General features: G+C 40.6%; 2 protein-coding genes across 2 annotated transcripts in view; one reads left to right on the plus strand and one right to left on the minus strand.

Annotated features, from left to right (window-relative positions):
* Positions 1-1,714, plus strand: part of tmtops2a (teleost multiple tissue opsin 2a) — a gene marked incomplete at its 5' end in the record, with an annotated part of 16,610 nt that extends 14,896 nt beyond the window's left edge. The window contains one exon of the mRNA XM_079460989.1: positions 291-1,714. Coding sequence (XP_079317115.1) covers positions 291-506 — 216 coding nt within the window. The 3' untranslated portion in view covers positions 507-1,714. The remainder of the gene's footprint in view (positions 1-290) is intronic.
* The window catches only part of st6gal2b (ST6 beta-galactosamide alpha-2,6-sialyltranferase 2b), a 25,118-nt gene extending 1,954 nt beyond the window's left edge, over positions 1-23,164 (minus strand). The window contains exons 1-5 of the mRNA XM_079460988.1: positions 22,791-23,164; positions 10,103-10,807; positions 7,902-7,999; positions 7,698-7,799; positions 4,829-5,003 (exon numbers count right to left, since the gene is read on the minus strand). Of these exons, the coding sequence (XP_079317114.1) occupies positions 4,829-5,003; positions 7,698-7,799; positions 7,902-7,999; positions 10,103-10,799 (1,072 nt within the window). The 5' untranslated portion in view covers positions 10,800-10,807; positions 22,791-23,164. The remainder of the gene's footprint in view (positions 1-4,828; positions 5,004-7,697; positions 7,800-7,901; positions 8,000-10,102; positions 10,808-22,790) is intronic.

Below are 23,164 nucleotides of genomic sequence, written 5' to 3' on the forward strand. Positions count from 1 at the left end.
TTTGTGTGGATTGGAGTGAATTTATTTGGCATCTGTAGATATATTAAAACCATGTAAAGGTAATCGTAAGGCACATGGAATGGTTTGAATATAAACAGCTACAATTTTGACATACCAACTGCCTACATTATGTTATGTCTTACAACACACTCCTCGAAAGAATGAAAAGAGTACTTTGTCAAAACAAAATACACTGTGCTCTTACCATTTGAGTTTTATCTGCACAATTACATCGTGCAAGTAAGACAAAATTTGAAAAGGATAAAGCTAACATCTGTGTTGTTTTTCAGTTTTACAGATGTTTCCTCATCCTTTTCCAATGCAAACACAGCTCTCTAGAGAACGGACAGGCCTCTATGCCATCCAAGACTACAGCCATCCAGCTCAACCGTAGAGTTTACAGCAACAAAGTGGCTGGCGATGGCCCCCCTTCCGCTGACCTCAACCAACAAGAAAGCAGCACCCCTGTCTCAGATGGAACCAATCCACCCGAAATCACAACTTGATGTTCCAGGTCCACCCTACCCAATAACGTAATGAGGTCATTTCTCAAATGATGACGAGACCAAATTAATCTGTGTACAGTGTCATCGCGTGATGTAGCCTGCAATGTGATGCACACATTTTCAGTCAGTGTTTGTATGTGCTTGATCCTGGAATGATTGGTGGACTGGTTTAACCTTGTCGATGTTGACGACACGTCAAAAGGGTTGAAGCTCACTTGACTGAAATGTTTCAAAAGATCAGTACGGTTTAAAAAGCAAACCAAAGTAATACCTCAAGAAGCTGGTTGAGTAAATTTTTACAAATTCAAAGCAGAGGACGGATACTTTAGTTTATGAGTTAAAGGGATAGTTCTTTATAAAAATGTCATGATTTACTCACCCTCAAGTTGTTACAAACCTGTATACATTTCTTTGTTTGATTGAACACAAATAAATATTTTTGAGGCACCATTGACTAGCGAAGTAGAAAGAAATATAGTTTTTTTGTTCTGTTGAACACAAAAGCAAGATATTTTGAAGAATTCAGGGAAACAAACATTTCTGGGGCACGTTCAACTATCATCCAAATATCTTTCTTTGTGTTTAACAAAACAATGAAATGTAAACAGGTTTGAAACACCTTGGTTTAGTCATTCATAATTATAATTTTTGGGTGAACTGTATCTTTACAATTGTTCCAAAATGTGAAAAAAGTGTGGGAGTGTACTGTTAGGGAACCCAAATTTATCCCTGGTAGTGAAAGTGCAAAATGCAACCAGGCACTGGTAACTTGTGAATATGGGTATTTCAGGTTGATGTGCAGGTGCATGACTTTGTTGTGTGTATGTTTTTTGATGTAATTTAAGATTTCTGTTGATTAAGATGTTTTTTTAAACTGTACATTTCAAGGAAAGCCTTTTTCTCAGATTGTCCTCAAGAATGGTCTTGCTTCAGGTAGTCTGATGTCAAAATGGTCCAGTAATTTAGGACAAACATGGTTACTCTATTTAAATTAGCTTCAATTGTGCGTTTATGGTATAATCCACAATTGCTCGAATAACTAAACTCAAAACCACTGAAAAGGCTTAAAGGAATATGGTTGCTTCTAAACTGCAACATTGTTGGAAACTGATATTGTACTCCGTTAAACACAGTGATGTTGGATTGCGCCTTCAACTTTTACAGCACTTACACCAGTTTCTATTATATGTGACAAATAAATCAATTTTCAAACCAAAATCTGTACTTCTCGTTAGTCATAAGTTATATTGCTTGTTTGAGTCTGTTTGTGAGTGGATTTAAAGGCCAACATTTCTTCCAAATGCCAACATAGCTGTGTTCCACATGACATACTATGCATTCAACCATCTTGTAGCGAAGAACAACTCTGAGAGTGGAGGGGCTAGTTTCAAATAAGTATAGCAGTGAACCAGGTCAGAACACAGCAGAGAGCATTGGATCAACTTAAACCGTTTCTTTTTCACATAAGAACAATCATCAGAGGAGAGAGGAAGCATTAACGCGTTAACGAGAATACGGTTAATATCCCTTTACTGAATCCAGAGCCGTGCACAAACTTATTTATCCCGGTAGTTTAACTGGCTGTATTTGTAACAAGTCCAGGTCAGATGCAGGTTGAGATGTAAAGATTTTCTCAGATGTGCAGATGTGGTTTCCCTGCAACAGATAACAATAGAGTCCCTAAGCATGCAAAGCTATTGTGGATAACATCCATGCAGTTAATGCTTTAACAGATAACTATGTCTTCTCCCCTCGTACATCATCACGATAATATGTATTACATGATTTCTTTACTGTTACCAGGGTATACTCCATTGCCTTAACGAAACAACACTCTGCATGCTGATAACACAGTAACATAAATGATTTAGCACAGCTATGAACGGCTATAGCACTAACAATAACGAACACATTCCAATGAACACACATAAGTCCGTCTGTACTCACTCTTATTAGACGCACATGAGCACACTATGCACACTGCAGGTTCACCACCTGGTCCCGGAAGGGAGTGGTGGGAACCTTGGGCACGTAGCCTGGATGGGGTCTCAGGACAACGTGAGAATTGCCCGAATTCTAGGTACCCTTGGGACACGGAGAATGGTTGTTGGTCCCCCACTCTCTTGATGGAGGCGAGCGTCATCAAGAGTGCAGTCTTCATCGTTAGACGAGAAAGATTTGCAAACGCTTAGGGGCTCAACGGGGCCGTACCAAGGCCCTGTAGGACCACATTAAGGTCCCAAGAGGGTACGGAGCGCAGTCAAGGTAGATACATCCCGCCCCTGAGGAACCTGGTGACCAGGTCGCGCTGACAGAGATACTTACCTGTAGTAACCCTCGCCTGGAGAAAGGTCAACTCTGACCAGGGTGTGAGAGAGTGCAAAGGCACGGAGGCGTCACCGTAATCCGCCTGGTGCAGGCGTGCCATGCCATCCAGGGAACCGACTCTGTAGCCAGTGCCAAAGCGGCAACATGTGTATCAACCCGAGAGGGATTACCCCTGTCGAGGACACCATGTGCCCCAGGAGCCTCTGAAAATACTTCAGCGCAGTCAAGGGATACTTGATCAACCTCAGACAATCTGCGCACACTCGTTGGTGAGACGTGCTGTCATACGGACAGAGTCTAGTTCCATACCGAGAAAAGAGTAGTTCTGCGCGGGGGAGAGCTTGCTTTTTTCCCAGTTGACCCGAAGGCCCCAACAGTCTAGGTGTCGAAGCACAAGGTCCCTGTGCGTACACAACACTGTGTGCTGAGATAAGCCAGTCGCCGAGATAGTTTAGTAATCACACGCCTTGCTCCCTGACGAGAGCTAAGGCAGCCTTAGGAACCGTAGGAACGGCCAGTGTCGAGGGAGATTAGAGACGTGAAAGTATGTGTCCTTCAGGTCAATTGCCACGAACCAACCCTGGTGACGACCTGAATCCAGGACGCGCCTCTGCGTCAACATCCTGAATGGCAGCTTGTACAGGTGCTTGTTCAGGAGGCGCAGATCGAAAATGGGGCGCAGGCCCCCCCTTTTTTAGCCTCATGTGGCCGCTGTCTGCGAGCACAGGTGCCCCGCGACCGCATGCTCCATCCTGGGCCGCCCCGCCCTCCAGGGAAGTCACAGCTACAGAGCCCACTATCCTGGAATGCGGCCCAGAAGGGTGCACTCCAAGACTAGTAAGCTCCACATGCACCGCCAGAAAAAGATGGCGCACGCTATGCCCTCGAAACCACAAGTGCAGCCGCGAGCTTCTCAGGGAGGGCGTGTTTTAACGCCTTGCAACCAGAGGCCCGCGGCTGCCCGGGCAAGCATGGCCAACATCTCAGCATCAGTCTCATCTTGAGTTCGACTGCCCGGAGGCAGGAGCTCAGAGAGATCTTCCACATCCGATGGCAGAAGGTAGCTGTCAGATGCAATGACAGAAAATTCATTATGACCACCCCTTTAAAGTCTGCCCGCTATGGGACGGTCTGCTGCCGCCCATCGGGGACGAGTCAGGTGAGCGTGCTGGGGTATGGGTGGACCGCGAGCCGAAGCTGACGGAGCAACATCCATAGATACCCCCAAATCATCCCCGCTGCTCGCCAACGCGGTCGACTTCGCCGAAGCGGCAGTCAAACTCGCGTGGCAAGCAACGGGGTGGCGGCAACATTCAGCCGAAAGTTGCCAGCCGTGACTGCAACACCTACATTGTCATGTTCTCAGAACATGCCGAATCAACGAAACCTGCCTCAGCATGCTTGCCAAGCATGTGATGCAAGTCTCATGACCGTCTGACCCAGGGATGAGTCTGTCACAACCAAGGAAACAGCGGAGGCTGTGAAAACAGCCGTGAGAAATTCGCTCTTTTAGGTCTGCAGCTCCTCTGCCGAAATCTGCACCAGAAGGAGAAATCCGCTGCACTGCATCGTAGATCCAGCAGGAAAAGGTCTCTCGAAGACGATAGAAGTCGAACATCATGTGTTAGACAGGTTCCGCAGAAAAAAGGATAAATGACCGCCGCCATCTTCCTTTTATACCCGTATTTACGGGGCGGAGACTGGCGTGCGCGTGCCATTCGCCAAGCCCATTAGCGTGTTTTTTAATTATCTCGGAGTTGATAGGTTCTCAAGATCAAACCCCACTCAGTCTCTCACAACGTCGAAAAAACTAACCAAACAGAGTCAAAACATTCATTTGTGGTCACATGTAATACCTGTACAAAATATTTACAACAGGCATATTTATTATTGACATATAATGGAGCATATATCATGTGAAAGGTTTTTAAGGTCATCCATCAATAACTTAATATATAAGTTAGAATATTGAGTATGGAGAAAGAAAGAGTTACCTATAAATCCTGAGGAAGTAGGGTTGGGCTGAATGTTCTCCTCTGTGTTACTTTGCACAAAATCCCAGAGACTCCAGATAAATGAGGGATGCAGGATATAAAAAGGCTGCTCAGGAAAGCTCTCCCTATGAGCAATGTAGGGTTTGAAGAGGTCATAATCGGGATGCTTGTACCACTACGAAGAAAACAGAAAAAAGCCTTGACAGTTAGGTTCCAGTATTAGTGTTTGGGATTGAAAATTGCATTTCACGAGTTTGCCTATGCAGATAATAATGATGGTAGCAGGATTAGCGATGGGGGGAGTACGCCGTGCTCAGAACCGGTCAAACCCTGTGTACCCCCCAAAGGCGCATGACAGCAGCCTGCTGAGGTGTCACATGCTTGGGAACGGGAGTGGGCTTGGGATGCGGCGTTGGCTTGGGACGGAGTGTGGGCATGGAACGGGGTGTGACATGGGACGGGGCGTGGGCATGGGACGGGGCGTGGGCTTGCGTCTGCAGCGGCAGAGCATGGCCTTGTGTCTACAGTGGTGGGGCGTGGGCTTGGCCTGTGGTCTTCTGATGCAAAGGCAGGCTAGAAGGGTTTGGTACGGTTGGATTGGATTGGGGACTGGAGATTGAAAATATAGATGAAATGACCTCTCCTGCCTTGATCTGTTTTGCTTTGCTTGATGAAGTAGGTGATTGTCTCTGAATCAATCACTGACAGGTCGGAGATCGTTGGGTGAGCTGAGGGGTCGAAGTTGAAGGTGGTGGAGATTTTCTGAGGTTCTGAGTAAGCTGAAGAACGTCCGTTTTTTGTGATTTTGAAGAAGGAGATGAAGGAAGTGGAGGGAAAAGTCGGGAAGGGAAGGTTGTAGATGTGATTTAAATCTCATCCATGCGGTCAGGTAGGATTTGAGGGTCCTGGTTGAGACGGCTTGGGTGATGAAATTGAGAGAGGCCTCTAGCAGTGTTTTTAGAGGGTGATTTACTTGAAGCTCAGCTCCAAATATATATATATATATATATATATATATATATATATATATATATATATATACAAGCGTTGTCATGGGGTCCTGCATGGGGTTGGCATGTGAGCTGTGCAGGCAGCAGTCTTTGTAAAAGCCGCTGAAACCAACGGATGGGGCACTGCCGGTAAATCATGTCTTGTAATAGAAAAAGGAAATTCTGTACCATCGCTTTAGGAATTGGATCCATAGGCTCAGCTTGTCGCAGCACAAGCTAGTTAGGTGTATTTTGTCCTCTAGAGTGTGAACTGAAGATGCTAGGGAGAGGAGGTGCGACACGAAAGGGCAGCCTTGCGGAATGATGCGCATAGCGAAAATGAGGTGGCCTAGAAAGGACAACAATTCACGTTTGGAACAGCAAGGTTGTCTATCAGGGAGGATGCGATCAATATCGCCCTGTCGATTGTACATTTGGGCAAGGAAGCTTGTAAGTGTAGTGAATCAAAATTATTCCTAAAACCTCAACGGAAGTGCTGGGTCCTAAAGTTTTCTCTCGAGGGAGAGGAACGCCGAGTTTTGCAAACTCTAAAGACTTTCGAAAGATGTGCGGCTGGGATGGAGTTGGGAGGCAAGATGTATAAAAAATCGTCTAGTAGATAGATCATGTAAGGAATTGTGTAGTTGTTTGAGAGAATCCAGCAGATTGTCTCAGACAACATGTCGAAAAATTCAAGCGGAATTAGACTGTTTATGCTTGGGAAAGGAGAGCCGTGGGGGAACGAGAGATAAAAAATGAGTCGCTTTTTCCTGGAGAAATTTCCATGTGGCAACACCGATGGGGCTGAAGACGGTAAATGGGGGGGTGGACGGGCTGATCATGAAAATGTCATCAATCTCTTTTTTGATGAGGTGATTGACCGTCTTGGGCTCAGCGAGCGCATTTTGGAGGCAAATGAGGGTGTGGGAGAGAGGACTCACGATGCCGGGATTATTGCCTTTCGCAAGGCCGGTTAGAAGGTAGTTTCTTAGGTGAGTGTCAGGGTGGTTGGATAATTCAAAAGCCAAGTGCAAAACATTCACAGGATATACCAGGCGGGTGTGGGCACCGCTACAGTGGCTGCAAACATGAAAATAGTTGGTGAAGGATGTCTTGGTCCATGTGGAAAGAGTTCTGGGTGCTGGTCTTGCTTGGTCAGTGGCTTGGGTCTCTGACAAAAACCTCGCTGGAGGAGCTTCTGACTGCAGAGAGATGAGAAGGCCATGAAGCTCCACTTTGTTCAACTTCCTGTTGACGTGGATGTCTCGGTTGGAGAGAGCTTGACTTAAGGTTGCGATGGTCCACTTACCTATGGGTGGTACGGTGGATGGGGCCGAAGCGTAAGATGCCGAGGAAAAGTGCAGGTAAGACGGCTACCTTATTTATTGGATAGTTCACTGGGTCTGATAGGGAAGAGGCCATGATAGTTAATGTGGATCGGCTGCGATCGCTGATGCTGTTCAGCTGTGATTGCGGATGCTGATCAGCTGGGCTTGATTTAATGCTCCAGTTCCTCCCGAACTTTGTTAATAAAACATAATTTATCTTTAAAAGACAACATGCAAAAACAAATCAAATATATTTTCTGTAGGGAAAATAAACCAAAGTCAGTCTATGTTCTATTAATAGTCATGATGACAATGTAAGTGTAATGAAAGGGACTTAATAAAATATCACAGAATGAAGAAGAGTCATACAAATTTAAATGTTTAAAACTTCTGTTGTGATTTCCCAACATATTTAAAGTAACAGAGTAATTTTTAGAATAGATGGACGACCATGAAAAGGCCACACCTTACATATGTTTAATTAAAACATTAAAATACTGATGATAATTTTATTAGGGCTGAATGCCATGAACACACTGTAATTTACCTTACCTTTTCCAAGTCAAAATTATAAGGAGCAGGATCCCAGGCTAGCATAGTAATGTTCTTATAAATAGAACTGCTGTTGAATTTGTACTTGGGGTTTGCAAGAATCTGATAAAAATAGTAAGCAAACTTTCCATCAATAATTAATACTTAAAAAAGAGTAAATCACATAAAATGTTTGTGCGGGCGTGTCATTCAAATGCCCTTCACCTGAGAGTTCATTATGCGGATGGTGGTCTTGCTGCCCACATCTCTTTCATAACCAGAAGAAGGGGCAGAATTAAAACGCAACACAGCCTCATGGGAATCTAAAATGTTAAAGATTGAAAAAGAAAGAAAAATAATATATAAGTAAATATAACAATTAAATGGACTATCCATAGTTATAACAGGTGGGTAACAAAAACTTCACTTCATTGACTGACAGAAAGCCCACAAAGTGGTTTGGTATTGCTCCCTCTAATGTTTAGGCTAAATGTTAACTCAAAGCCTAACATACATTAGACTTTGCATTTTGTATTGGTACAGTTATTTAGAGTAACTTATTATTTATTCACCCATATAATCATTAGTCTGCTTCTTAGTAAAAAAAATATTATTTATAATTTATAAAAAGTGTATTTTGATTATTCCATCAATCAATCCCTTCACTTTACATTTAGTGATCACAGGAGGGGAGCAAAAACACAATACTAATTCTGTACTTCACTGATATCTTGAGATACAATCGCTCTTTTTCTAAGAATATCATTATACAACACAATTATAATTTCCGGGATTGAAGTAACTATTCACTGAATAGGCCAGACTTCACTCTTTTAGACATGGAAATAATATAAAAGTATGTTTTGATGTTCAAACAAGATTCCTATTAGATTTACAAGAATGAGAGCCAGAAAAACAATCAATGATCTTTCTGTCTGACAATGAGGAAGTCACCGATTCAAAAGCATCTAGAGGACAGGGTCGACTGCTTTAATGCCCATCTGTCATTAGCTGTCAGCTGCATTCATACTCCAACAAATTAAACAATTAGGCCTTTTACATTAATGTATTTACACAAAAGCGCAGGAAATCAAGGACTTACAAGAGGGTCGATGAATTGAGTGGGAAAAAGAGAATGAGAGAATAAGCACGAAAGAGAGAGAGAGAGAGATACTGAAAGTAATTTTTCAGTAGCAATGATTTCCAAATAAGGACTATGAGATTCTCACATTTTCTTGTACTTTATAGGTTCAAGGATTATTATACTGTTTATCTATATCTACAGTCATGGAAAATAGACTATTTCAAAATGATTTCCATTTTTTCTGAAATTAAAATTTTTTAGATACAAGTATATGTTTGGGTAAAGTTAATATTTTTGTTTCATTATGTCAACTACTAACAATATTTAAAGTTTCTATTTGCACTTAATTGCAGACAATGAAAACTGGATAAACAGGTCAAAATAATCTTAATTAAATAATTTTTAATTAAATACTGCACAGTTCCCGACGTTGTGTCGACAGAATGGGGTTTGAACTGAGAACCAATCATCTCTAATTTCTTTAATTTGCATGCCGGTCTCCGCCCCGGATATCCGGGTATAAAACGAAGCCGGAGTGCTGCATTTATTCCCCTTTTTTCTTCTGATCCATCGCATCCGATGCTGACTTCTTTGTATATTGTTGGATCTTTCCAACGTGGCGCAGCAGATTTTCCCTGCTCATCAGTTACTTCACCTGGGCATCTCGGCAGTAGGCCACAAAGGTGTCTAAAAGAGCATATTTCTTCAGCGGGGGGACGGACACAACATCTGCCTCAAGTGTCTGGGTCTCTGGCACGCCGAAGCGGCATTCGTAGATACCCGACATCTTCCAACAGCTCAAAAGGGCTCATGTGACACCCCTTTTCATCTCTCTCCACTGGCTACCGGTTGAAGCCCGGATCAGATTCAAGTCACTTATGTTTGTATACAGGACTATCACTGGATCTGCGCCGGCATACTTCAAAAGTTTTATCGGAGATGATAGGTTCTCATGTCAAACCCCATTCTGTCAGTCTGGACAAACGTCGAGAGTCAGACAGAAAGGGAATGGAGGTTACATACGTAACCGAGGCGTTCTCAAGTCAAACCCCATTCTGTCAACACAATGTCTCGTTCCCTCCATCAGGGAACTGTGGTTACATACGCGACCGAGACGTTTTCATGTGTCTTGTCATGCTGTCAGTCAACATTGCTGTTGGATTAATTTATCACTGTTGAAATTCAACAGACACTGGATTGGAATACATGTAGAAATGCTGATTACATGAAAATTTTGAATGGTCTCTTAATTTTCTCTGTGGCTCTATATGTTCATATCTATATACACATTTCACATTAATATTTCTGTCTTCAAAATAATAAATGTTTCCGTCCAACTCACCAATTTCTCGTCCCATTAATGAGTTAAGGATGGAGCCTGCAGATGATACCACAGCACATGTCTTGTACACCTTTTGCAGAGGTTGGGATGGAAACCACCGTTGAAAGCCTAGGCTAGCAAATGGCTGCTCTGAACTATCCAGACTCTTGAGCCAAGATTGCTGTTTCATCTGACAGAGTAACTCCTGCCTGCTCCTACCTGCATTTCTCTTCCCTTTGTAGAGAACTTTAAGCTTATTGACGCGGACATAATCTTTTATGACTCGTTGCAGTCGTAGATTTAACATGTTGGAGGACACATTTCCCTTCCAAAGACCTTCCATCAGCAACCAAGTGTTGTCGATAGTCTTCATCTTGTTCTTAATCCTCTCCAATCTTATTTTGGATATATTCCTTAAAGCAAGATGCTTATATCTTGAATCAGAAAGTTTAAGCTCTCGTCTGCTCTGGAAAGGACCCCTCCTCTCTGCAAACCGACTCAAGGGAACTTCTCTGCTGGCCCGGGCAACATGTTGAGTATAAGGGTATGAGATGGAAATTGCCTTTTGGATCAGGTGCACCTGAGTGTCAGAACAGTAGGCGAAGACAACGACGAAGAGCAGCATCCAGACCACCAGGAAAAACAGTAGAACTTGAGCCGACGACTTCTTGACACACCGTAGGAGAGAGTCCAGGACTATCACCACCCTGTTCCACATCACTCACCCTGAAGAAAGATTTAGAAGTCATTTTGGTATGGTACTGTACATCTGCTAAGAAGACCAGCTCACACCAGCAAGAACTCCCATGCTGGTTAGTATTAGTTTTGTGAACTGTTTTTCAGAAACTAGAAAACATGGAGGGGACACCTGCATACAACGTTTCAATTTCAAAGTGTTTCATTACATATAGCTGTTAACATTCAGTTTGCTTATCAGTTGCTTTACAGTATGCTGTTTATTAAAGAAGTCAGCTTATCTATTTTCAGACAAATTGGTTATGGATGTTTGATGCTATTCCAAATATCACTGGATTCTTTTTTCAATAAAAGAATGCAACCATTTTTGACTTTCCAAAAAAAAGAATTCAAGATTAAGAAAAAACGAGCAGATCTGATCATCTGGATAGCTTAATGAACATATAGAAGTAAGTTAAAGGCACAAAATGTAAGATTTTTAAATAAAAATATAAAAATACTACTAGTACAATATTATATATTTTGTTAAGTGTGTACTTGCAATATCCCAAATGTTTTCTATAATGTTTGAATCAAGAAAGTCACAGATAAAAGAATTGCTTGCCTTCAAAATTAAGATTCTGTCATTTTTATATGCCCTCTTGTCATTTCAAACCTGCATGGATTTCTTTCTTCTGCTGAACTGAAATCTGAATTGAAATCTTTCTTCTGGTGAAATAAGATATTTTGTAAAATGTTGGTAACAAGATACCAATGGTCTCAATGGGGACAGTATTGGTTACCAACATTTTACAAAATATCTTCTTTATTTCAACCGAAGCCTGACTACATCCAGCAACATGAGTGACAGTGACAGCTGGCGACAGGAAGTGGCGTTTCAATTATTCGTTTCTGATGCAAAACTTTAAAAAATCAGGGTGATGTTAAAATTCACTTAAAAGGGTAAAAAAGGGCATCTTCAAATCTCTTTAGAGTAATCTGGTCATTTTTATAAAAGTAATTCATCCAAGCAGGGCCGATCCTTCCTATACGCAAACTATGCAACCCCTTGAGTGCAGAATCAAAAATCAGCGAATGTTAACAAGACGGTTTCAACTTAAAACATAAAATCATTAGAAAATTTCCTTTTTAATACTTTATCTATGCAGTGCGCTGCAGGTGATGACATGCGTGTAATGTGATAATGCGTCTTTCAAGGAAAGCTTACCATCTGGAGTGGAAAACACGGCAACAACGAGAAGCAGCTGAACATGAAGGTATGTGTTTTTGTAATATTTTAAAGTCTTATTTAGTTTTGTCAAATTATGCAAAAAAAGATTTACAAATTTAGCATTTATCCATTGGTATCCAGTTGTTTTGACATTGGAAGTTCGATAATAGTGAAATTAAGGGACCGTCTCCAAAGTTAGACTTACAGTCACAAAACCAGCCATATAGTATCGGTGTCAGCTATAATGCACACCTTTAGATTTTTTTTATTTATTAAAATAAACTGTCAAAATATATATAAATATTGCTATTTCACTACTGTATATTGGTTCATACACAAATATATAATTATTTAAAGCACAATAGCATTTACAGGGAATGACTTAGTCCCAACACCAACTGAACACTGTTAAAGTGAGTTTCCACCACTGCAATTCACTGCATATCGATTGTCCATGATAATATACAATTTTGGTTTCATCACATTTAGAGAATGTGTTTTCGTTTGTGTCACAGGGACCATTATCACATACGATAAGCATAATCCAACAAAGGTGTGTTTTTGATACAGATACAAGAGATTCATCAAACACAGCAGTAGACAAAGAACAAAGGAACAGGCTGAGTATAAATAGTGTCCAGATGATGAGGCTGATGACAGGAGTGTGGAGGATCGTGGGATAGTCTTGCTGATCTAGGGGACTACCAATCACTACTCTCCTCTTTCTCTGCTAGTGTTACCATGGTGAAAACATCTTTTTATACCACCAAGGTGAGCAATGCACCTAACACTCTGCAGCTTTTTAAGATCTTTAACTCTCTTCTTTGCCCCTCCTTCACATCCACCACACTCACACCTGCACTCAATTTCATCATAAACACCTCCCTGCTCACCGGCACTTTTCCATCCACATTCAAACAGGCCCAGGTCACGCCCCTACTCAAGAAACCCACATTGGACACCTACTATTACCTACAGTTTTCAACCAAGTTTCCTCATACTTATCCCAGAACAATCTACTGGATGACAAGCAGTCTGGCTTCAAAACAAACCACTCCACTGAGACTGCAGTTCTATCTGTCACAGAATCACTGGACCTATCTGCAGTGTTTGACACGATCAATCACCAGATACTGCTAGCAACCCTGTCATCCTTAGGAATCTCAGGCTCCCCTCTCTGCTGGTTCCAATCCTACCTCTCAGGCAGATCATTCAAGGTGTCATGGAGGGGTTGTCCACTGCTCCCCATATGATCACTGGGGTCCCTCTGGGATCGGTGCTTGGACCGCTGCTTTTTCCATCTACATGACATCCTTAGGACCCATCATACGGGCACATGGCTTCTCGTATTACTGTTATGCTGATGACACCCAGATCTACATCTCTTTTCACCAAGACGATACCACTGTAGCAGCTCGCATAACAGCCTGCCTAGATGACATCTCAGCTTGGATGAAAGAGCATCACCTGCAGCTAAACCCGGCCAAGACAGAACTACTTATGTTTCCGGCACACCCCACGGTCCAACACAATCTCACCATCCAGCTTGGCAATTCCACTGTCACTCCCTCTAAATCAGCCAGGAACCTCAGAGTCATATTTGATGAACAGCTGTCCTTCAATTATCACATTGCAAAGACAACGCGATCATGCCGATATGCCTTATTTAACATTCGCAAGGTAAGACCCTACCTCACTGAGCATGCGTGTGACGGGGCACATAGCTACCGTCACGGCAGCGATGCACTACCTATTCCAGTTCACAAAGACTGAGTGCAAATGTTCCTGGTATTTGTTTGTCTAGCGGGTCAATGTGTTCTTCTATTCCTCATATTCTTGTAAATTAGCGGTTAAACCAGTCTTTTATCAAAACTCTACAGTAGTCCCGTAGCTTTCGTGTGCACACTTTAACATCTAATACTACGGTGATTTAAATGCTATAGCTACTATTATCAATACATAGTGAGCTGTTTAAAATCAGGTAATTTACTTCACAATCTTTACCAGTTACAATAACCACGCAACACAGGTTTTTCGTTAATCATGTATCTTTTTATTTAGTTTGAAATTAACTTAGCTCTGACATACCATCTTTGTGTCTTACAGCCGTCTCCTGTTTGTTGGAGTAAAGGATTTTTTGCCTCAATTGTGGGGCTTTTATGACGCCATGACTTCCGGGTCAATAGGAAGTGGTTCGGAGTTTGAGTTAAAAAATTTCAGCGGTTAATTTAACTATATGCTCTTTGACAAAGTAAGCTAAACCCATAGAAATAATATTTTGTAATTTTCTAGGTTTATAGAGGTAACGTTTTGGCTGTTTAAGCATTTATAGCATATTCACCTGAGCCACCCCTGTATTGTCGTATTGTGTTGGTATGTGCCAATTCTAGGGGTGCCTTCAACACAACTCCTTGTCCTGGCCCTGGTCATCTCAAGTTTGGACTTCTGCAATGCTCTCCTTGCTGGTCTTCCTGCAAAGGCTATCAAACCACTTCAGCTGGTTCAAAACGCTTCAGCACACCTCATCTTCCAAAAGCCTAAAAGGGCTCATTTGACACCCCTTTTCGTCTCTCTCCACTGGCTACTGGTTGAAGCCCGGATCAGATTCAAGTCACTGATATTTGCATACAGGACTATCACTGGATCTGTGCCGGCATACTTTCACACCCTCCTCCACTCCTACACCCCATCAAGAACCCTGCGTTCAGCAAACGAGCAGTGCCTTGTAATGCTTTCTCATAAGGGCACTAAATCCCTTTCCCGCTTATTCTCCTTCACAACTCGTTCCTGGTGGAACATTCTTCCCAATATGGTCCGGTCAACCACATCTCTCACAACCGTCAAAAAACTACTTAAAACACACCTCTACAGCTAATACTTGAAAGACAAATGAAAGGGGAAAAAAGAAAAACAAAACAAACACTAACCCTCTTCTCTCAACAGGTAGTGGTCTAGCTTTTGTTGAAACTAGTAACTTTGTATTAGCACCTATTGTACTATTGCTCTTTGTAAGACATATCGCTTATTGCTCCCCGCGTCTGCTAAATGACTAAACGTAAATGTAAATGTCCGCAGGGGGCCACCTGAAGAGGGGGCACCGGAGCCTGGGGCAGAGGTACGGAGGGGCGGGGCTGCTGGGATGCAGATGCCAAACGGGACCTTGACGCCCTGATAGGTTCCGAAGAACAAAAAGGTGAATGAATGGGCACTGGCGTGTTCATTGGCCTTTTCAAAGTAGAATCGGAGACGATAACTTCTCAATTCAAACCCCATTCTGTCAGTCTCAACACGACCGACAGAAAATGAACTATATTGATCATGCCTTATTTTTGTTATTCACTCATTTGGTTAGTAAAAACACAACTCATTTGCATTTAAAAAAAAATACAGCTAGATGGTTCCAGAGCCACGTGTTACTGTATGTAAAGGATTATCTACATTTGAATCAAAATGTGAATTAAATTTTATACTTGATTATTCTTGCTGTCAGTTTTATGTTTTTATAGGTCCTTCAGTTTAAATTGCCAGCAGCCATACCACCCTGTAGCCCCAAGACTGGATGCCCACTAAAACTAAGCAGGGTTGAGCCTGGTCAGTAGCTGGATTGGAGACCTCTCAGGAAAAAATAGGTTGCTGTTGAAAAAGGTGTTAGTGAGGCTAGCAGGGGGTGCTCACCCTGTGGTCTATTTGGGTCCTAATGCCCCAGTATAGTGATGGGGACACTATACTGTAAAAAAGCACCTTCTTTGGGATGAGACGTTAAACCAGGGTCATGACTCTCCGTGGTCATTAAAAATCCAAGATGTCCTTCGAATAAGAGTAGGGGTGTAACCCTGGCATCCTGGCCAAATCGCCCATTTGTCTGGATAGGTTGTGGCTGAAAGGGATACAGCTGCGGCCTGAAGTGATGCAAAAACTCGCCAATAAATTGCTTTAGCTAATGCCTAGGCAATACCCACTAAAAAGGATCAAGAATTTCCTTATACCCACTTAAAAAAGCGTGGATACGAAACAACATCGTTTTGAGTCAGAAAAGTGCGACACACTGACGTTTGGACCATTAGTGCACCCGGGAGATATGAAACAAAAGAAGATCATGAAAGGCTACCACTAGTTATTTGATCCCAGATACTGTCATTAGCACGGATAGATAAAAATGTTTTACGCCAAATATACTTGGGGGCCCCTAAATATACCTGGGTGGACGGCCCAAGTAAATGCATTGGGAAACATTGAAAATGCAAACACAAAAAGTGAGTATATTTACATTTGCTAAACACAAAATTACTAAGACAAACAAGCCTATATATGTATCGACAGCCAACAAAGTTAGAACTGTCCATGTAAGGTAGAACTGGCCCGGGGCCTACCTTATATATTGTCTCATATGTCAATATTTGATAAGACGGCATTACAGAAGCGAAAGAGAAGTGGTTCCCACAACAACAATTTAATATAACCATTATTTTATACATTTTATAAATTTAATGAGATGTCCTAATTTTGTATTGAATGTTTTGTGTTTTGTTGTGTTTAGAAGTAGCAAGCATCTTGAGGAAAGGAGCCCAGACAAGTCAAAGGTATGTAAGGTACGTTTAATTCATAAAACAAGTCATTTTAAAAGTTGTTTTAGGTTTAATTTTGGCGTGTTGTGTTATATTTTATAATATATTTCTGTGTGTCTGAAATGATGGCATGAAGTAAATACTGTCTTTCTCTGATGCTATGTATGCTAATTCTGACACTTTATTTTAAAACAACTCACTGAAATCTATCAAACATGATATTTATTGATGATACAGTATTTATTGATGGGACAGACAGACGGGTAAACAGACAAGTAAGCACATGTGAATGAAACTGATACGGTATGCAACACACTCACATAACCAAATGCGGAACAGCAGAGAACACAAGTCTTAAATACACATGCAAACAATGAGATGATGATTGAACACAGGTGAAGCTAGGTCAAAGTACACAATAGAGTTGTTGGCAATTGCATCCATTACAGTGAATTGAGGAAACACAAGTTAAAAGTGGTTATTTGTACAGATTCATGTTCAGCTTTGAATTAACTGAAATCGTTCACATCAAGTTGGCAGGATATAGTTAATGAGATATTTGCAAATCTTTATAGACTCGATCATTTGAATATCATGGTTACATTGATGAGGATACCTGCACAAAAAAGTATAAAAGGTAATGAAGAAGTGTATAGATTAGTAAAACAAGCCTTGGAAGATATAGAAGGCACGGATATTTCATTTAGTAAAGGTGAAGCAAAGTCGATAATAAAAGCATTTATCAATCAGGAGTGGCAGTTTTAAATAGGATACAGGAAATACAGAGAAAAATTATATGAAGCACCAAAGAGGAAAATATTTTAACAAGAATACGCTTGGGGCATCCCATGTTGACTTGAACATTAAAGCTGTAAGCATCCAACTGGTTTGTGTAAGTATTGAGGAGTAGAGGAGTCTATTGAGCACTTTCTACAACTACTTTCACAAGAATTCGGAGGACACATGAGGTGTATCCTTTGTTGCTAGAGATAACCCACACAAATGTTTAATCCCCAATAAACCTTAAATGTCCTTATAGAGGAATTTCATGTCTTTATGTTTTTCACGTTTGAATGAGATTCAGAAAAGCACCCTGTACACCTGTGTTTTTAATTTTTTTATGTCTGGTAGTGTTAATGAAATCTGGGCACTTTTTCTGGCCCCAACCCTACAGTATGACCAAATCTGGGTTTATTTCGCCCGTAACTATGACTAAAATCTACATAGAGCAAGGCCACAGTTAATGACGAGAGAAGGAGGTGAAGAAGGGGAAAGAGGTCATGATGACCATGACATAAAGGTGGTCGATAAGGGAAGGATTGGTTAATAAAATAAGTTGAAATCATGACTAAAACCTGATTTATGAAAAAATATGGGGTTCCATAGTCAATATCAGAGGAAGTACTAAGAAATCAAATAGCAGATAGTAAAGCAGCAGGTGTAAAAATGGGTTTAAGGAATAAGAAAATTCCACAACAGGGTAGTATAAATACAGATCAAAATGATGCAGTGGTGGAAGAATAAATGGAAGAGAACTGGATGAGTTATGGGGTATGTTAAAGCTCCAGTGAAAGACCGATTATGTTATACAATGATTAAATTTGCAGATGATGTATTACTTAAAATTATATTTGACATTGAAGGTGTTTGTGCCTAAGTGTTATATTCCAAATGAACAGATATTAACTTATTTGGAAATGGCCCCGAACAGCAGGAGTCAGGATCAGAGAAAAAAAAGAAGAAGAAACTGCGAGATGATGCCCGTGCATCACTTGCAGGTAAGTCCATGTTTAATCAAATTAAATTCGGGAAATGTGCATGATGTGCTGCTACTGATCGTAATGCACGTCGAACTTGTGTAACGGAGGCCAGCTAGTGAAGAGCTATGGAGTGTGTAAACCTGACTACCCACCCAACAGAGATGCTTTGGCCTCCTCGTTAGAGCGCTCATCTCCCATGCGGACCGACGTCGGTTCGAAGCCCGTGCCGAGTGGGGCGAGTAACTTTAATTTCGGTGCAGCTTGCAATCTGAATTGAGATTTTACTGTTAAACATTGATAGTTTTTTGTTTTGCTATTCTGTTTACTGAGTTTGCACCTTTAAGAGGGGGGGGGGCATCATAATGGAATTATGCTTAGGGCACCAAAATGGCTAGCAGCGGCCCTGACCACACCGTATGTCCTGAAACGTGTGGTGCTGCGGGCCGGATCAGGGCAAAATACAAAAACACTAAACAAATGCGTATCAAATGAGGAACAAACCCCCTGTCTGCTTCTTTATGCACCCAAATAAAAAAATGTGTTTCCTGTATTTTTTTAAAAGCCTTCTGCAGTCATATGCCAGTATGGTCAATATCCTATTTTCTACTGGTCAATAAATGCATGTCTCTTTGCATCAGTTAGCTGCTCATGAACAGGGTGTGGCCTTTCCTAGTTAAAACATTTTATCTTTACTTTCTCTACAGTTTATAGTTAAGCCTAGCCAGATGTAAAGCCTTGTAATTTTTATTATTAGCAACGCATCAGAAATGGAAGTCAAAGCACAAACTGGTTGATAAATGCAAGTATAGTTTGCATGTTGTCAATATGCTTCCAGGGAACACATACTTCGGTAACACTTTACAATAACAGTAAATCAATTATGTATATTGTTCAAACTAAGTGTTACTTTCTTATGAACTAATGATGATTTAAGGCATGTACTAATCAAGATTGAACCTTAACAACAACATGAGTCCCACAAATTCATGTGTGAATAATGGCTACCTTAATTACATGTTTGTTAATTCATGTATTGATTAACACTGGGCTCAGTAAATGAGAAAGAATATGATTTAAAAGTGCCCTGTTTAAAATACATAAACACCTTCGGATGGCGCAAACATCTATTTGATGCCTTTACCATCTGTAAATATGTAAATTCAACAACACAGAACCCTGTACAGTTTATCTTGTTATTATTCCCATTTTCTGTACATTATTCTTATATATGCAATTGCTTTCACTCTTTTTAAACTGTAAATCTTTATTATAATTTGTCTAGTCATTGTGTTGAATGCATGTACTAGAAGATTTCAACACCAAAGAAAAATCGCCTGGCAAGCACCTGGCAATAAAGCGCTTCTGACAATAATAAACACCTGTTTTAGCCGTTTTTTAATAATAAACACCGCTAGACTGGGTCCCAAGGTACTGCTCCACTGACCTCAAGGGTGAAATACAACGTGTAGTGTTAAACAGTTTTGTGATTGCTCTTTAAAACTCTAATTGCGAAAACTTGTGCTTACTATATTGTAATCAAACATCTGTGTTATAAAAGCAATATTTACACTTACTTATGAATATGGATAGGAACGTTGTCTACTACCACCTAAGTGTCACAAAATGGTGACGACAGTACCCAGATACAGGCAGAACGAAGGGTACAATAAAAAAATAATTAAATGAAAACAACCACGATGGGAAAACGTGATCAAAAACTTTTGACGCGCGTCATTCGCATCGTCTATGCGCGTCTTTGACGTAAGAGACGTTTTGCTATTTTGCCTTTTTAACTCATTTTAGTGTGTAACATTGCTGTTTGGGCCTAAAAACTATCTGCAAAGTCAAAAAAACTTCCCTATTATCCCTTTATCAGAAATCCCTTTCCAGAAATGCCTGAGCTCTAGGCATGTCTGAGCTCTTTAACAGTCAATGTCAATAATTTATGCATACCTAAGTCACTTGCACTATTTTAGTCTAAATTATTATCTGTTCATATCCACCTGTACATTAATGTTCATAGTTTATAGCCATCTGTATATATTGTTCATAGTATATACCTTCTGTCATATTTTCAAAGAACATTCCTACTGCAAATATTTTTATAATCCATGCCCCCTGTATTATATTCTCTCATATTGTATTCTGTATTTATTCTAACTGTATATCCTGCACTTGCTTACTGCACTTCTGGTTAGACCTAAACTACATTTCGTTACACTGTACTTGTATATGTGTAATGACAATAAAGTTGAATCTAATCTAATCTAAAAAAAAATGTCACGCATTTTAATGATGCCCGCCCACTGGCTGCTTAGATCCATCAACCCTCAAATTAAGTGCAGTAGTGGTCCACTGGAATCCAATTAAATGAAACATGCAATGACATACAATAACATGTGAACCATACATTAAAAGTTTTTTAAATAACAGGCGTTTCTCAACAAAACAGCTAGATGTTGGATACAGCCGACGGGGACAATCGACAGAAGGGTAAGAGATTGAGCAGCATGAAAGAGACGTTTTATCTACATTTATTTTGAATTATGGCCGGTATAGAAGTGATCGAATTGAAGGGGGATTGTGGGGGTCCGGGATCCCCCATAAGAAGTAAAAAACCTCAGATATCTTTATTTGAGTAAAAATTATAATGACAAATGTTATTAAATTCATACAATGGATATGGTATTTTCGAAAATTTATTTTTTACAATAATTTATAGGCTATTATGTTTTTTATGGGCTAGTCATGTGTTTTTTTAATTTGAAACGCCCCGCGTCTATAGACCGCTAAGGGCAGGACATCGTTGACATGACTGCTTGAGTGACGTCGCTCCGGTGAAGCTAACTTCCGCGAAAAAATGTAGAATAATAAACCTCCACTCGCAATCGGGAATAGGAAACTTCTCTCTCTCTCTATCTTTCCACTATATTGATCAACTCCATATCGGGGCTTTTGTATTCCTTCTGTAAATTATTATTAGGCCTGGTTCTGGGGTGTTACAGAGATCTTGTTGAAAATGAGTGCTCGTTGTGCGGTTTCTGTGCTTTATATAATCCATTCAGAATGTGATATAACTTGTTTTTTATACTGGTCAAACCGAAGGCCATATACACGCTGCAGTTTCAGGAAGTACCTCTGCATATGAATTCGATATTCCCTCTTGAAATGGCTATAGTTGAAATATTGATAGCATATACATATAGCACAATCCATCTGGCTTCCGTCTATTTTACATCTGCATTTACATCTGCAATACATATGGTGCTCCTTTTGTACCACTAAGGGGACACGACTGACATACACAACAGAGAACACAGACAAAACAATACACAAATAAACAAAACTTGCAAACAAACACTTCCCACAAGGGAGACAAAACTAAACAAGGTCAAGAACAATTAAATAATCCACAAACTTGAAACCAGGAACCATGGCATTCCATTACGTGAGTACATACAAACAGTAAGTTTATAACAGCAAATACAAGACAATGCACCAACCAAGGACAGAGGGCAACTGGAGCTATATAAATTGGAGACACTAATGAGGACTAATTACACAGGGAGAGTGATAGAAGGTGACTGGGATGAAACACTAAGGGAAAGCTAACAAGAGGATTGCATGGGGCAGGTGAGGGAAATGAAATACTAAGGGGAAGATTGACCAGGGACGCTGACAAGACTAAACACTAATAGACCAAATCACCTAGATGATCCCAGATTAGGCAGATAAATGAGAATAAACAAAACAGCTTGCACTTTCCTTAACAACCTTTTTGCAAACACTTGGTGAACTGCACTGATCTTCAAAAAAGAGCTACATTGAAAATGACAAGACAAATTATAATAAAGATTTACAGTTTAAAAAGATTTACACCCCTTGCATGTATAAAATTAGAATAATGTACAGAAAATGGGAAAAATAACAAGAGACAAGGTACAAGGTTGTGCGTTGTTGAATTTACATATTTAAAGATGTTAAAGGCACAAAAAAAATAGTTTGCGCCATCCAAAGCTGTCTGTTATTTTTAAACAGGGCACCTTTTAATTCATTTTCTTTCTCATTTAACTTAGCATATACATTAATTAACAAACATGTACTAACATGTTATTAAGGTAGCCATTATTCACACATGAATTTGTGGGACTCATGTTGTGGTTCATTCTTGATAAGTATACGCCTTGAAGTCAATTGCCTAGGCTACATGTAATGTAACTTGCAGTATATCCATGACACGTGTTATTTACGGCAATGTACATCAATTAAATCCTTTGTTCATTTTAACACGCAAACAAATTTGCCAAAACTAAACTTTAACATCATGGTTAACCTATGGTTGCTGTAGCTAAACCAAGCACTAGAACTGTAAAGTGTGCCCTAAACATCTTATAAAACAGTTACATATGTCAAAATAGCACGAATAATCATGTACAAATCTATCTGTCGGCGGAAATGTGGATAATCTGTGCACTTACCGCAACTGATCGCAGCAGACGGTTCGCGTGAAGAACCCGCATTCACACGCACCACACCACACCACTCTGTTCAGCACGCGCTTCTATTTAAGTGTTTACAATGCCCTAGTGTGAATAATTACTAAAACAATAATCTATTTCGATGTTTTGTCGCTAAACTAGACCGGGGTCTTTCTCCGATATAGTCTACCTTTTCTTTTTGGCAGTTTGTCAACGCATTCAACATATTTTTGTTCTGCAGGAAAAAAACTTGAAATCTATTCGAGACATACGAATACAGTCCACGACAGAGGGGCAAGTATAGACCTGTGTCTGAGGCACTCTGTTTCGCTCGGTTTTACCACGCAAGGGACTTGTCTTCAGGGCTCGATCAT

The sequence above is a fragment of the Barbatula barbatula genome, assembly GCF_947034865.1.
Source record: "Barbatula barbatula genome assembly, chromosome: 7".
In the NCBI taxonomy this organism is placed as follows: Eukaryota; Metazoa; Chordata; class Actinopteri; order Cypriniformes; family Nemacheilidae; genus Barbatula; species Barbatula barbatula.